At 37.4% G+C, this 13,450-nt stretch overlaps 1 protein-coding gene across 11 annotated transcripts in view; it reads right to left on the bottom strand.

Annotated features, from left to right (window-relative positions):
* Positions 1 to 13,450, bottom strand: part of DOP1A (DOP1 leucine zipper like protein A) — a 109,663-nt gene that overhangs the window by 20,812 nt on the left and 75,401 nt on the right. For 7 of the 11 annotated variants that reach the window (XM_033867481.2, XM_033867484.2, XM_033867487.2 and 4 more), the window contains 6 exons: positions 12,934 to 13,193; positions 9,406 to 11,395; positions 8,463 to 8,607; positions 8,174 to 8,356; positions 6,627 to 6,752; positions 1,694 to 1,828 (listed from right to left, as the gene is read on the bottom strand). In XM_033867481.2, coding sequence (XP_033723372.1) covers positions 1,694 to 1,828; positions 6,627 to 6,752; positions 8,174 to 8,356; positions 8,463 to 8,607; positions 9,406 to 11,395; positions 12,934 to 13,193 — 2,839 coding nt within the window. The remainder of the gene's footprint in view (positions 1 to 1,693; positions 1,829 to 6,626; positions 6,753 to 8,173; positions 8,357 to 8,462; positions 8,608 to 9,405; positions 11,396 to 12,933; positions 13,194 to 13,450) is intronic. The other 4 variants (XM_033867482.2, XM_033867486.2, XM_073789390.1 and 1 more) reach the window with 2 other exon arrangements.

Here is a 13,450-nt window from a genome sequence, read left to right as displayed (position 1 = left end):
TGAGATATCATCTCACACCAGTCAGAATGGCCATCATCAAAAAATCTAGAAACAATAAATGCTGGAGAGGGTGTGGAGAAAAGGGAACCCTCTTGCACTGTTGGTGGGAATGTAAATTGATACAGCCATTATGGAGAACAGTATGGAGTTTCCTTAAAAAAACTAAAAATAGAACTATGATACAACCCAGCAAACCCACTACTGGACATATACCCTGAGAAAACTATAATTCAAAAAGAGTCATGTACCAAAATGTTCATCGCAGCTCTATTTACAATAGCCAGGACATGGAAGCAACCTAAGTGTCCACCAACAGATGAATGGATAAAGAAGATGTGGCACATATATACAATGGAATATTACTCAGCCATAAAAAGGAACGAAACTGAGTTATTTGTAGTGAGGTGGATGGACCTAGAGACTGTCATACAGAGTGAAGTAAGTCAGAAGGAGAAAAACAAATACCGTATGCTAACACATATACATACAATCTAAGAAAAAGAAACAAATGTCATGAAGAACCTAGGGGTAAGATGGGAATAAAGACACAGACCTACTGGAGAATGGACTTGAGGATATGGGGATGGGGAAGGGTAAGCTGTGACAAAGTGAGAGAGTGGCATGGACATATATACACTACCAATCGTAAAATAGATAGCTAGTGGGAAGCAGCCGCATAGCACAGGGAGATCAGCTCGGTGCTTTGTGACCACCTAGAGGGGTGGGATAGGGAGGGTGGGAGGGAGGGAGACGCAAGAGGGAAGAGATATGGGAACATATGTATATGTATAACTGATTCACTTTGTTATAAAGCAGAAACTAACACACCATTGTAAAGCAATTATACTCCAATAAAGATGTTAAAAATAAATAAATAAAATAAAATAAAAATAAACTCATGGTAGGAAAAAAAAAGTTAATAAGGACGCTGGCTATTCACACACACAAGTAATACACTCTTCAGGCAACAGAAAAAATAATATTTTCAGGTATGTGTAATAATTCTTTTAAGGAAGTGATTAGGTCTATTTTGCCTTGGCTTAAAATTTAATGTTTTCAGTTGGTAAATATTTTTTAAGAAAATAGGACCTCTTAGTGTTCTGGAACAAAGAGCAAAAAAAGTAGAGAAGTCCATAACTTTAGTTATTTGTAGACTTTTATGTCTGCCTAGCTAGAGACAATGCACTGTGAATGTAGAGACTCCGTTATTCATTTTTTGGTAGCCCTTGCACAGCACAGTTTGTACATGGTCAAGAAATGACACTGACTAGAACTAAGGTTATGGCAAAATGTGGGGAGTTTACAGACTTGAGACATTCATTCTGAAGAGAATGCAGTAGAAGCTGTGAAAAAGGCAACAACTGAGGTAAACAGACCTTGGGCTCTGGCTTCTGTGCTCTTCCTTTACATGACCAGAAAAATCTCACCTAAGAATTTGGTCCCACAGCCCCTAACTGCCTTAGACGTACATCTGGAGAGCTACGAGCAGTGAACTGCTCTTCACTGGCCACAGGGATGATCACACAGCAAGTCACTGCAGATACTGAGAACTGTTTTTATTAGGGTGATTCGAGGAACACATGCAGTCATTTCTGCAATCCTTTTAAATAAAAGGATGTATTGTACAAAAAATATCTTACCTACCAGGGTCATTTCTGAAATACAACTGTCAACAAATCAAAGTTCTTCTTACCTTGTCCTTGGCTATGGCTGGGGGCTGCTTTAGAACTTCCTTCACCGTCTGTATGACAGTTTCTGCTCTCATGACACTGATTGAACGAACCAATTCTACTAGTAAAAGCTGTTCTTCACTGGCTGCAGGAATAACCTGGAGAACACATCATTGTATTCACTTATGTACATGTATATTTAAGTCTTTTAAGACACATCACAGAATCAAGAGAATATTTTTTGGCCTCTTCTTTAGGTAAAATTTCTTTTTTTATCCACATAATACCTGTACCTCATTTCAAAAAATCAAATAGGACAACAAGCCTTTTAAGACAAAATAGCAGTGCCCTCGCACTTCTCATGCCCCAAAGCAACAATGCTCAGCTCTTAGCTCTTTTCTATCATTTCTGAGTAATATACACTCTTATTACTTTTCCTACTTCACAGTATTTTCTTTAATTTTACACATCATCTACTGACTTCCTACTTTAGAAGACAAAGGTTTAGCTCTCTTACACTCTTCTCCCTATCCTCCCAACGTAGTTACATCATAACTTCATTTAAATCAACACCTAGGGTTCACATGACTACTTATGGTTATGCTGTGTATTATCACTGCATGTCTTTTCTTGTATGACTTTTTGTTTTCCCTAAACTGTTTTCTTTTGCCAATCTTTAAAATTGTTTTCATTATTCATTCCAATGATAAGATTCAACGAGTCTAGATTAATAAAATAATTTGCCTCAAAGAAATATAATTGTTTTTAATTTAATTTTTTAAGGACTTCCACAAAGAAACACTGGATATGATGAACTATGTATGCACTTTCATTCATTTCAGAGTTGTTTATGATATGAAGAATTATTTATGCATATTTTGTATATAAATTTCCTCTTTGCACTAAAATCATGATGAAAAAATAAAAGATGTATGAATAATTGTATATCAACCAGCAGATGGATGAAATAAATGAATATACATCAAAGGAATACAATACCCGTATTCATAATATCTTATATGTAAATGTGTTTAAAATTCTGATAGTATATACAAGAAAACATGGTTATCATTAAGCAGTATGACTTCAGTTGGATTTTTCTACCTTTATAAAAAAACTTCCTTAATTGTCACAATGTGTTTAATAGAAGTGTGTGTGCACATACACGTGCATTTGTGTGTTTGCACTATTTTTGTTTGCTTGGTTTTCTCTATCACATGTTCATCCACAAACATGCCAAAGACGGTAAATGTCCTCTAATTGCGCATTCAAAAACATCAGATAATTAATCTCTCTACCTTCTACTTGGGTTGGTACTCTCTAGGCTTGCTATACAGTATCATCTTGATATCTCTCCTGTGGCCATCAGTCTTAAAGATTCCCTTTCCTTTTCTTCTGTGTCGGAACTCCTATTTCTTGGACCCCACGTTGCCTTCTTTCTTGTTTTTTTCCTCCTCTGGTGGAGATACATCTTACAATAGCTGAGAAAGGGTGAATTGATCACAATTTTTTTGTTTTTTTGAGACATTTCATGGTCAAAACTCACTTGAGTGACAGTTTGGCTCGGTTAGAATTATAGATTGAAACTAATTTTCCCATCATAATTTCTAGTGCTGCTGTTGACAAGTCATATCATTATTCCATTGAATATGACCAGTATTTTCTCTTTAGAAGACTGTCAGATCTTTTTTTAAAATTTCTTTTTTATTTTTATTTATTTACTTTTTTGCGGTACGTGGGCCTCTCACTGCTGTGGCCTCTCCCCTTGCGGAGCACAGGCTCCGGACGCGCAGGTTCAGCGGCCATGGCTCACGGGCCCAGCCGCTCTGTGACATGTGGGATCCTCCTGGACCGGGGCATGAACCCGTGTCCCCTGCATCGGCAGGTGGACTCTCAACCACTGCACCACCAGGGAAGCCCCTGTAAGATCTCCTTTTTATCTTCAGTGTTTTGAAATTACTTGCTGATCTTTGTGTAGACATATCTCTTTTTACAGTGCCTGCAGCAACTCATTTCCTTCATTTCTGCGGAATTTCCTTGTACTATTTCTTAGATACTTTTCCTCCTTCATTTTTTCTATTCCTTCTTTCTTCAAAAAGATCTTGAGCCTCTGGTATCATTTCCGTAATTTTTAAATCTCCTTTCACCTATTTTCCATATCTCTAAATTTACATTCTATATTTGGTATTTATCTACTTTCACTTTCCAACCCTTATAACTGATTTTGTTTTGCTTCTGCTATAAAATTTTTTAACATTCAAGATAATTTAAAAATTTTGCAATAGTCTTTCTTATAATCTCTTCTTATTTCATGGATGCAATATGGTTTTACCTCTTGAAGGACATTACTATTATTTACATTTTCTTCTGTTACATGCATTGTTTCTTTTGACTTTCTCTATTTAGTTGTTTTGGTCTTTGTCTAATTTTTTGGGACTTTCTTCATATGAGTTGGCTCTCTATCAATTTTAAATGTGAGTAATAATAATACAACTATATATATATATTTACAGAGTGCTTATTAAGTGCTGTGCATTGGTAAGTGCCACATATATATTTTTCCTTCTTCCCTTCCTCCCTCTCTCTCTCTCTCACTTTCTTTCTGATTCTCACAACCCCATGAAGTAGTACTGCTACCCTGAAGAAGTCATATAGTTAGTGAGTGGGGAAGTCAATATTTGAACCCCAGAGATCTGGTTTCAAAGTCTGCGCTCTTAACAACTATGCTACTATTGCCTTTCAAAAAGAAAGTAAAACATGATGGGAACTCAAGCATTTGTGCACAGGACTACTGGATAGGTGGGCCTTCCTGTGTGGTGATAGCAGCCTAGTTTGTTTTTGCTAGGAGACTCAAAAACTTCAGTAGCTATAGATCTTTTTTCTTGGTCAGGTCATTTTCCTAGAGAGGAATCCTCCAAACTGCTACCTGAGGGACATAGTAACTTCCTGTCATCTCACTGGGGTGAGGGTGATTCCCATTTTTCAAAATGTAGACTTTTGAATGCTGGTTTCAGCATGAAGTCTAATTTCTACTTGTGTCAACCTTATGTCCTTGGGTCAAGAGCCCCTCTTTTTTTTTTTAATTAATTATTAATTTTTGGTTGCGTTGGGTCTTTGTTGCTGCGAGCAGGCTTTCTCTAGTTGTGGTGAGCGGGCGCTACTCTTCATTGCGGTGCACGGGCTTCTCATTGCAGTGATTTCTCTTGTTGTGGAGCACGGGCTCTAGGCGTGTGGGCATCGGTAGTTGTGGTGCGTGGGCATCAGTAGTTGCGGTGCGTGGGCTCAGTAGTTGTGGCTCGTGGGCTCTAGAATACAGGCTCGGTAGTTGTAGCGCACGGGTTTAGTTGCTCTGCAGCATGTGGGATCTTTCCGGACCAGGGCTCGAACCCATGTCCCCTGCATTGGCAGGTGGATTCTTAACCACTGCACCACCAGGTAAGCCCAAGAGCCTCTCTCGATAAACTCTTCACATAGTAAACTTGACTCCAGTCTCCTGATGGGATAGGGTAAGAGAAGTGGGTGGTTGGTTGCTTGGGTTGGGAAAAAGGGATTTATAAACTCTCAATCAGTCCTCCAGATTTCAGCCCTATCCTAACTCTCTGCCTTTAAGAAGTACCTGATACTTCTACTTCCAGAAACTGTCTATAGTTTTTACAGTGGGAATTGAACCCCTTCTTGCAGCAACTTAGTAGAGCAGAGAAGCTGATACTGATATCTAAGTCAATTACAACTCAGACATGTGTTTTTCATCTTGCAAAATTCTGTTGACTCTTATTTTTTTGTGGTGACCTCTCCCAATTTCTTTGTCATTGTGGGTTTTGCCATTAAAAATTTTTTTACTCTCATTTTTGGGAAGAAAGCAGAGAAAAATGCATGTGTTCAATATGCCATATTAAACCACGTGTGCTTGACTGATTTTAAATAGTCTAGGATCTCAGTTCTGTCCAATGTAATATCTACTACTGAATCCTCACATGCAAAATGTCATATAAGTGGGAATGTTTATTTTTATTACTTTAGATATGTCAGCCTATATGTAGTGTGAAATCAGCACAAAAATAAGATTAGAAACCTTTAGCTGGACAAATCATATATCTTATGGGAACATAAATTATTTAATAGCCTTAGTATTCTAATGAGTTAGTATTTATATCCAATATAGAACACTTTTTTGAGCTTTTTTTCTTTTCAGATTAAAAAAATTTATTAATTTCATTTATTTTTGGCTGCATCGGGTCTTAGCGGTGGCACGTGGGATCTTTTTGTTGCGGCACGCAGGCTCCTCTCTAGTTGTGGCACGCGGGTTTCTCTCTAGTCATGGCGCATGGGTTTCTCTCTAGTCGTGGTGCACGGGCTCCAGAGCATGTGAACTCTGTAGTTGCGGCATATGGGTTCTCTGGTTGTGGTGCGCAGGCTTAGTTGCCCTGCGGCATGTGGGATCTTAGTTCCCCAACCAGGGATCGAACCCGCATCCCGTGCATTGGAAGGTGGATTCTTAACCACTGGACCACCAGTGAAGTCCAAGAACACTTTTTTGAGCTTTCATACCCACAAAGCAACAAAATTTTCACATACATAATCCAAAGACAACATATGAATTACATTTAGAAATGATTTAAGAGGTCACGTTGTAACGAAAAACTAGTCAAGATGAAAATTTCTCTCTTCTTGCCCTGTACCCTGAATGACTATCATTTAAAAAACACACTGCATTATATTACCATTTCTATGTAAAATACAGCTACAGTTTTAATATTACATTAATTACCTGTCTTCACATAAAATATCTTTTATATTTATTTAAGAAATTTAGGCAATATATCATTATCTAAACCTGTACACAAACTCGTTGCCTTTCTACCACCCACCCTATCCCAGCCCCACTGCAACTAATGGAGAATTGAAAATCAGCATGTGCTCACCATATGCTTACCAAATGAAAAGACAAATACATACCTTGGTCCTAGTGGTGGTTTTGTTCTGTCTTCTTTCATTCCATACAAAGGCGATGGCAGCCATAAAGTGAACACCATGATTCATTGAAATGGGCCCCAATAATTCTAGGATCTGCTGTCTCAAGTTCTACAAAAATTTAAGCAAATGACAAGTGAATTAAAAATTATGGAAGCATTAATAACTGGACTGCACTTTTAGTTTTTCTTGAAATAATATACAGAACTTGTATGTTTTACTACCTACATAATGGTAGAGGAAACTTTAATAGTGTTAAGAGATGCAACCATGGTCATTTTAATTCAAAAGGAAAAAAAAAACCCTATAATAGTTTAATCCAAACATCAGGACTTAAATACAATTTTCTAATGATTTCTACCCTTCCCCCGCAGTGCCCGGTGTGCTCCCATGACTCCCAGATCTAGGAAGTCAGGTCTAGGAGCAAGATGAGGTAATTGAGGGATATCAATTTGACAACCTGCCATAGCCTAACATGCTTTTAAACATTCACGTAATTTCCCTCTAAATATAAAGTAGAAAATTTGGAAAATACCTAAGAGTATAAGAAGAAAAACACTTTTATTAAATCAACGATTAACCTCATCATATTAAGATAATCAGTATTAACACGTGAATTTTCTTTATTCCTTTTTCTGCAGATAAATTTTTTTTACATAATTAGAAATACAATATTTGTTTAATTATGTAACATCCCTGTTCCACTAAACTTTTAAGCACTTTCCATCCACTAAGAATTCTTCAAAACCACGACATTAGTGGCTCCATAATATATAACACTGAACAGATAATTTATTTAGTCATTTCCTTATTGTTTAGGATCTCTCTTTTTTCTGCCATTAGATAAGGCTATAATAAATATTTTATGTATATATTTACATAATTTTGATTACCTCAGAATTCATTACTAAAGTAGATTACTAGGTCAAAGACTATGAAACTTAAAGATCTCTGTACATATTGCTAAACTGTTTTCCAGGAGAGATTTGCATATTAAAATGTCAGCTTGAAATGTCCTAAAAAAAGGAACAAAGTTATAACATGTATGAATGAACCTCAAAAATATTATGTCACATGAAAGAAACTAGATACAAAAGACCAAATAATGTATAATTCCATTTACAGGAAATGGCCTGTAAGTGGTAAAAGCAAATCGATGTACAGAAAACAGATTAGTGGTTGATTGTGGTTCGGGATGGGAACCGAGGGCTGCAGATGGGCAGGAGGCCTCTCTCTGTGGTGAGGGGTGCGCTCAAACGTTAGGTTGTGGAGACAGTACTACAGCTCTGTACATTTACTAAAAAACAAAACAAAACAAACACAAACATTGAATTATGTATGCTTAAAAAGGGTGAATTTTGTGTTATGTCACCTCAATAAAATGGCTAAAAAAATTACTTGATAACTAATTACACAATCCATGCAGAGAATCATAAATACTACTCAAATTATTCACAAATTCAGAACATAATCTTTGGGAGAATCCTCAAATAGCCTCTTGAGCGCCAAGGGTGAAGTGTGAATTATCTAACCTTTGTGGCTCCAAGATTGATAGTGGTAACAGAGGCGGATGCAGCAATGGGTATCTTTTCCGAAGAATCGGCCTGATGCAGTGCGCTCCAAAGCAGTGTCACAGAGGACATGATCATGTGAAGGATCGAGAGGATTCCACTGCGGGCTTCGAACAGGTGTTTCTGGTCTACATTGACCAAAAGCTATTGAAGTTGGGGGAAGAAAATGTATCACTTCCTGAGGATTACAAATGGGACTTATTAGGCCTCATAATCTTTAAAAAGCAGTCAAATATTTGTGCAGTCTTACTTGGTGATACTGGGTAGTGGGGTCCAACAAACAGTAGTGGATAATGGCTGTGATCCCTTCCAAAAGGGTAAGAATCATATCTGGTGGAATAATTGATGCCATCCACAGAGGCCTGAAATAAAATGCATCCATTTGAACACAAGTTCTGTGAAAGAGAAGTTTGTGTTTTATCAGTAGTAAATGTCCAGCATGTGACAGGCACACAGTAAGTGCTCAATAAATATTATATAAATAAATAACTAAGTGAATAAATTAGGAGCTTTTATATCCTCATCTAATAAAATAAGTGAGTCACATTAAATGTACTAAAGTTCTTTTTGGATAATAAATTCTACACAAAATAAATACAGCCAGTAAATCTCTAGCAACCATGTAATGGCAGGCATATCAATATTAAAGGATACAGGCAGTTTTCTTATATTTTATATCTAGTACCTGAGATTATACAGGAGATAAACCAGACACTAGTCTATTAAACATCTGGGTAATTTTGACAGATTAATTTTGAACATGGCCTGGGGATACAGATAAAATTCGCCACCAAACTGAAAATCCTGAATGAGAAGTAAAATCAGATGGGAAAAGATTTGTCATTTTAAATTAATTTTAGTGTGAAATTAATTTGCACTTAGATAAAGATATCAGATAAAACCTGGGAAACCCTTTGCTGAGCTTTCTATTACTTTTGCCAGCTCTGTTAAGAGCATCAAAATTAATTTCAGCTCTTAGGAGAAAAAAGTCCTGTTTATATATTCCTTGTTTTCCACTCCTGATTCTTTTGTTGATACTCTTCCTCAATGTTCTTTATGAAAATAAGATACTGTTTGTAACCTAATGAGAACCACTAATTTACTTCCCCAAACTGCAACTGACTTACTAGATGATTAAGCAGTAATATATGTAAAAAATGTTAATAATGACAAAATTAAAAATCAACCCTTACCTACTATCAGATAATCCTGTTTCATATTTGTACTGTTGAATTAGGTTATCTAGATTTCTGCAAAGCTGTAGTGTCACAGAAACAACCACTCTCTGTAGAACTTTTCCCATGTAAGGCAGAGTAGATGTGATTAAACCAATCCATTGTGGGTGCATCTTACAAGCACAGTGCTGATGTAAAGCTCGTATCACCGCACAGAGGAACATGCCTTGAGATGTGATTGGCTGGGCATGCAAATACTGAAGAGAAGTCATGGGCTGATGGGGATTGATGTGTTCCAGATCAGATACCACAAAATCAAAACCTGTTTCATTCTCTTCAGGGATAGTCATTACCCTGTGTTCTAGAACAATGAGCCTCTGAAGCACTTTAAGAAGCTGTGACTGGAGTGTGCTGCCACTGTCAAATTCATCTTCTGAGAAATTGATCAGGCTGTCCTCTGAGAAACCTTCTTCCACAGCAACCATGTTCTTACCTGCCATCTTTTCACTGTGCCATTTCTGTGCACTAAAGATAGACGACAGCAAACAGTGAAGAATCACTTTCTGAACTTTGCACTTAGATAACATATCAGAGATAAAACTAGGGAAACCTTTCGCAGAGCTTTCGATGACTTTTGCCAGCTCAGTAAAGAGGAGTGTCAAAATTTCGATGCTCATCATCTGCATGTTTCGATTGCCTATTAAATCTTGTGATGTGACCTTGACATGAGTTGGGTAATGGCTACGCATATAATATAAGCAGAGGGAAATAAGGATTTCTATGTACATAGAACTCCGGAAATTATGATTCGAGTCCACAGGAATGTGACTATAAAAATCTTTGCCCATAACAGAAATCCGGTGTCTGGCCAATAGGTTCTGAAGCAGAGACAGCTGAGGAGTATATGCATTATTTACACTCGTGGTTGAAATGGCGTTTACAAAAGCAATGGGGTTAGTTTTCAAGATGGCCTTGATGGCAGAAAAAGCATACAGAGTCCTTGATGAATCATACAACTGCAGATACAAAAGCACATGTTGATAGAGTGGATGGATGTTGAAATTGGGAGATCTCCGTGAACCTGGAGAACCCATGTCACTCTCAATTTCGGAAATCTCTCCCTCTCCACAGCTATACCAGTTCTCTAAATCCAGACCATCACTAAAGAAAACACTGGTTTGTTTGAGTTTCTCACTTGAAGTTTTCTTCTTGTCATCATCCTTTTTTCTGGCAAGTTTTACTTTAGGTTTTGCTCCAGGTTGTTTACCTGACTCCTTAACAATTGTTTCTTTCTCTGAGACTTTTTCTGATAATTTTTCTTTGAAGCTGAACTGAATACTGCTGTGACTTCTCTGTCTAGATCTGGTTTCTGTAGCAGCAACAGAAGAGTCATGGAGAATCTGTGTGGTTCCTGAAATACAAGGTGAGGAGCTATTTCTGGAGATTCCATTTGGCACACACTCACAGCCTTCCTCTGCAGACACAGACAAAAACCGAGAATTTTCGTTACTTGGCAAAGCAATCTGACTCTGCTGAGCGGACTGGTCTTCACTTTTAATCATCTCCTCACCCGGATCTACATCGTTGTCCTTTGGGGGCATATCTTCAATTTCTAACTGAGATGGCACTGACGCAGATTCTGCTTCGAGGCCACTTACGACTTTACATATCAGGTCAAAGACTACCTGCTGAACATCATCATCTGGGGAGCCTACGTTTGGCATCTGGGAATCCTCTTGTGCATTCACGTTTTCAGGATCAACTTCGTAACTCAAGTTGTCCCCACCAGAGGACTGAGAACATCCAGAGTCAGAACTCTGAAGTATTTCTATCTGTTGGTCTGGAAGATCAAAATCAGATACAACCATTGGAATTGTCTCACTGCTGGTACTTAGAAGGGACAGTCTGTCACTTAATGGATTAACAGTAAGACTGAAGTTCTCTATTTCATCCATGGTAAGCGTCTTTTCACCATTTCCTTTCGATGCAATGAGTTGTACTTGGCTTACTGGCATATGAGAAAAAGAGTAAAGGAAAAATATAAAATATATTAAAATAACTGAAATGTAGACTGAACAAGATTTTTAATCATTACTTTCATTACCTCCTTGTATTTTCCTATTAAAATATTTATTAATATGCTAGACTTAAGTTAGAAAATTATGTAGATGACCATTAACTAGAATTTAATAGACAATTCAATACTAGAAGGCCTATTATTCAACTGAATTAAACAAAACAGCACATTTAACAGATAAAATATAAAACTTTGCCCTTATCCCCAAATACGACATCCTTTTAAAATCATTTAGTATATAGTTAATATATAAATACATAATCTTCTTGATTTTAATAAAATTCAACAAGCATTTATGAATTATATAGTTTGAGTAAGGCCCTAAACCAGGACAGGAGGGTGAGGTAAGGAAAAGACATCACTGTTCTCTCTAAGAAGTTTAAAACTAGCAGGGCATCACAAACATCCATTTCGGTACTTTTGTGGGGACATTCTTTTAGAGAGGCTTAGTTCCATGCAAGCAGTGCAAAATCAGATGCTTCAAATTTAGGAAAAGCATCATGACACCACAGGTGAGGTCTGAGAATGATCTCAGAGGACAGATGAGAATTCAGCTGACAGGCAGGAACTATGGCAGGCAAAGCGCTAACACAAGAGTTCTGGCAATAAGCAGGGTAGAGCATGTTCTTAGAAGATTCAGGGGAAGCAGTGGAAAGGTAGTTAGAGAAAGGAACCAAGGCTCTGTAGAAACACACTAAAGATGAAGTAGGAGCACGACAGTTTAGTTCTAGCTTAACCACTTACCAGCTGTGGGACTTTGAGAAAGCCACAGCCTTCTAAGCATCAGCTTCCTGCTCGGTCAAATGACCTTTCATTACTGACCTCCCAGGATTATTTGACAAGAGATACAAATGAAATATTGAGTCCTTTGTCCCTAAGGTATATTAACCTAAGGGGGCCATTATCAGTGTATTACAGAGGGTATCATTTGGCAATTTGTGAAGTGTGGACTTTATTCTAGCAATAGAGAATATTTATCAAACACACTAGTCTCCGCACTAAATATGTCACAAACATTACTATATCTGACATTCACAATGAAGCCCTGAGAGATGGGTATTATCATTCCTATTTTACAGATGAGGAAAATGATGCATGAAATATAAAGTGCATTATAAGCTTACTAAAGATTCCCAGTGAAGTATCTACAGAGCCTTGCAGGGCCAGGATTATAAACTCTAAAGGTTATTTATTAATACTGAAGAATGTTTCTGACCAGAGCTGGGCTGAGTCCTCCCCTGAAAGAAGCAACTGATAACAGACATCTAAGTCCCCTGTGATGGTCACTGATAAGGTACATACTGACACAGCCCACGTGAGCACTGCTAGTCCATGAGGAGGGGAGAAAATCAGCGCAGGGAGAAATTCTCACGTTTGGTTCTCCTGACAATCACTGTTGTGTCCGCCTTTCATTTTATTTTAATAATTTAATTCTAAATAAAGTTGTTCTACTTCCGTGTGATATTCACCATTATTGCAGGAAAAGTTTTGCATGAAATGCTTGTCATTCTCTTCTCCGGGATAACAGGGGGCCTTATTCCAATAACGTTCTGCTTGTACCCGCTGCACTGAGACCCTCTGAGTTTTGGGATGAAGCAAGAGCAATAGCAGTGGTTCCAAAACTCTTGCAATATCATGTCTTTGCAGGACTTGGTTCAGCCAGGCTTGTCCCACAGAGCTGGTGGAACCATCGAGACTGTTAAGGCTATCTAACATGATGAACAGTGACCTACAATAAACACCAATAATTAAAACAAAGAGCAAAATACCTACTTTAATTTTAACACTCTAATTTTTCTAAAATTAACATTACGATAAGTTGTGTTTCTTGCTTTGAATTAACTATTTTAAAGTAATCATACTTCAGAATAACTTTTGACCACAGTATTTTAATAATCTTAATCCCCAGTCTCAGTAGATACAGTAAGAAAGGAGAAATAGTTTTTTCTCTTTTCTTGTGTTTTTTGAAATTTCACAAGCATACAT

The sequence above is a fragment of the Tursiops truncatus genome, chromosome 12, assembly GCF_011762595.2.
Source record: "Tursiops truncatus isolate mTurTru1 chromosome 12, mTurTru1.mat.Y, whole genome shotgun sequence".
Taxonomy (NCBI): Eukaryota; Metazoa; Chordata; class Mammalia; order Artiodactyla; family Delphinidae; genus Tursiops; species Tursiops truncatus.
This window is presented reverse-complemented; position numbering and strand designations above follow the sequence as displayed.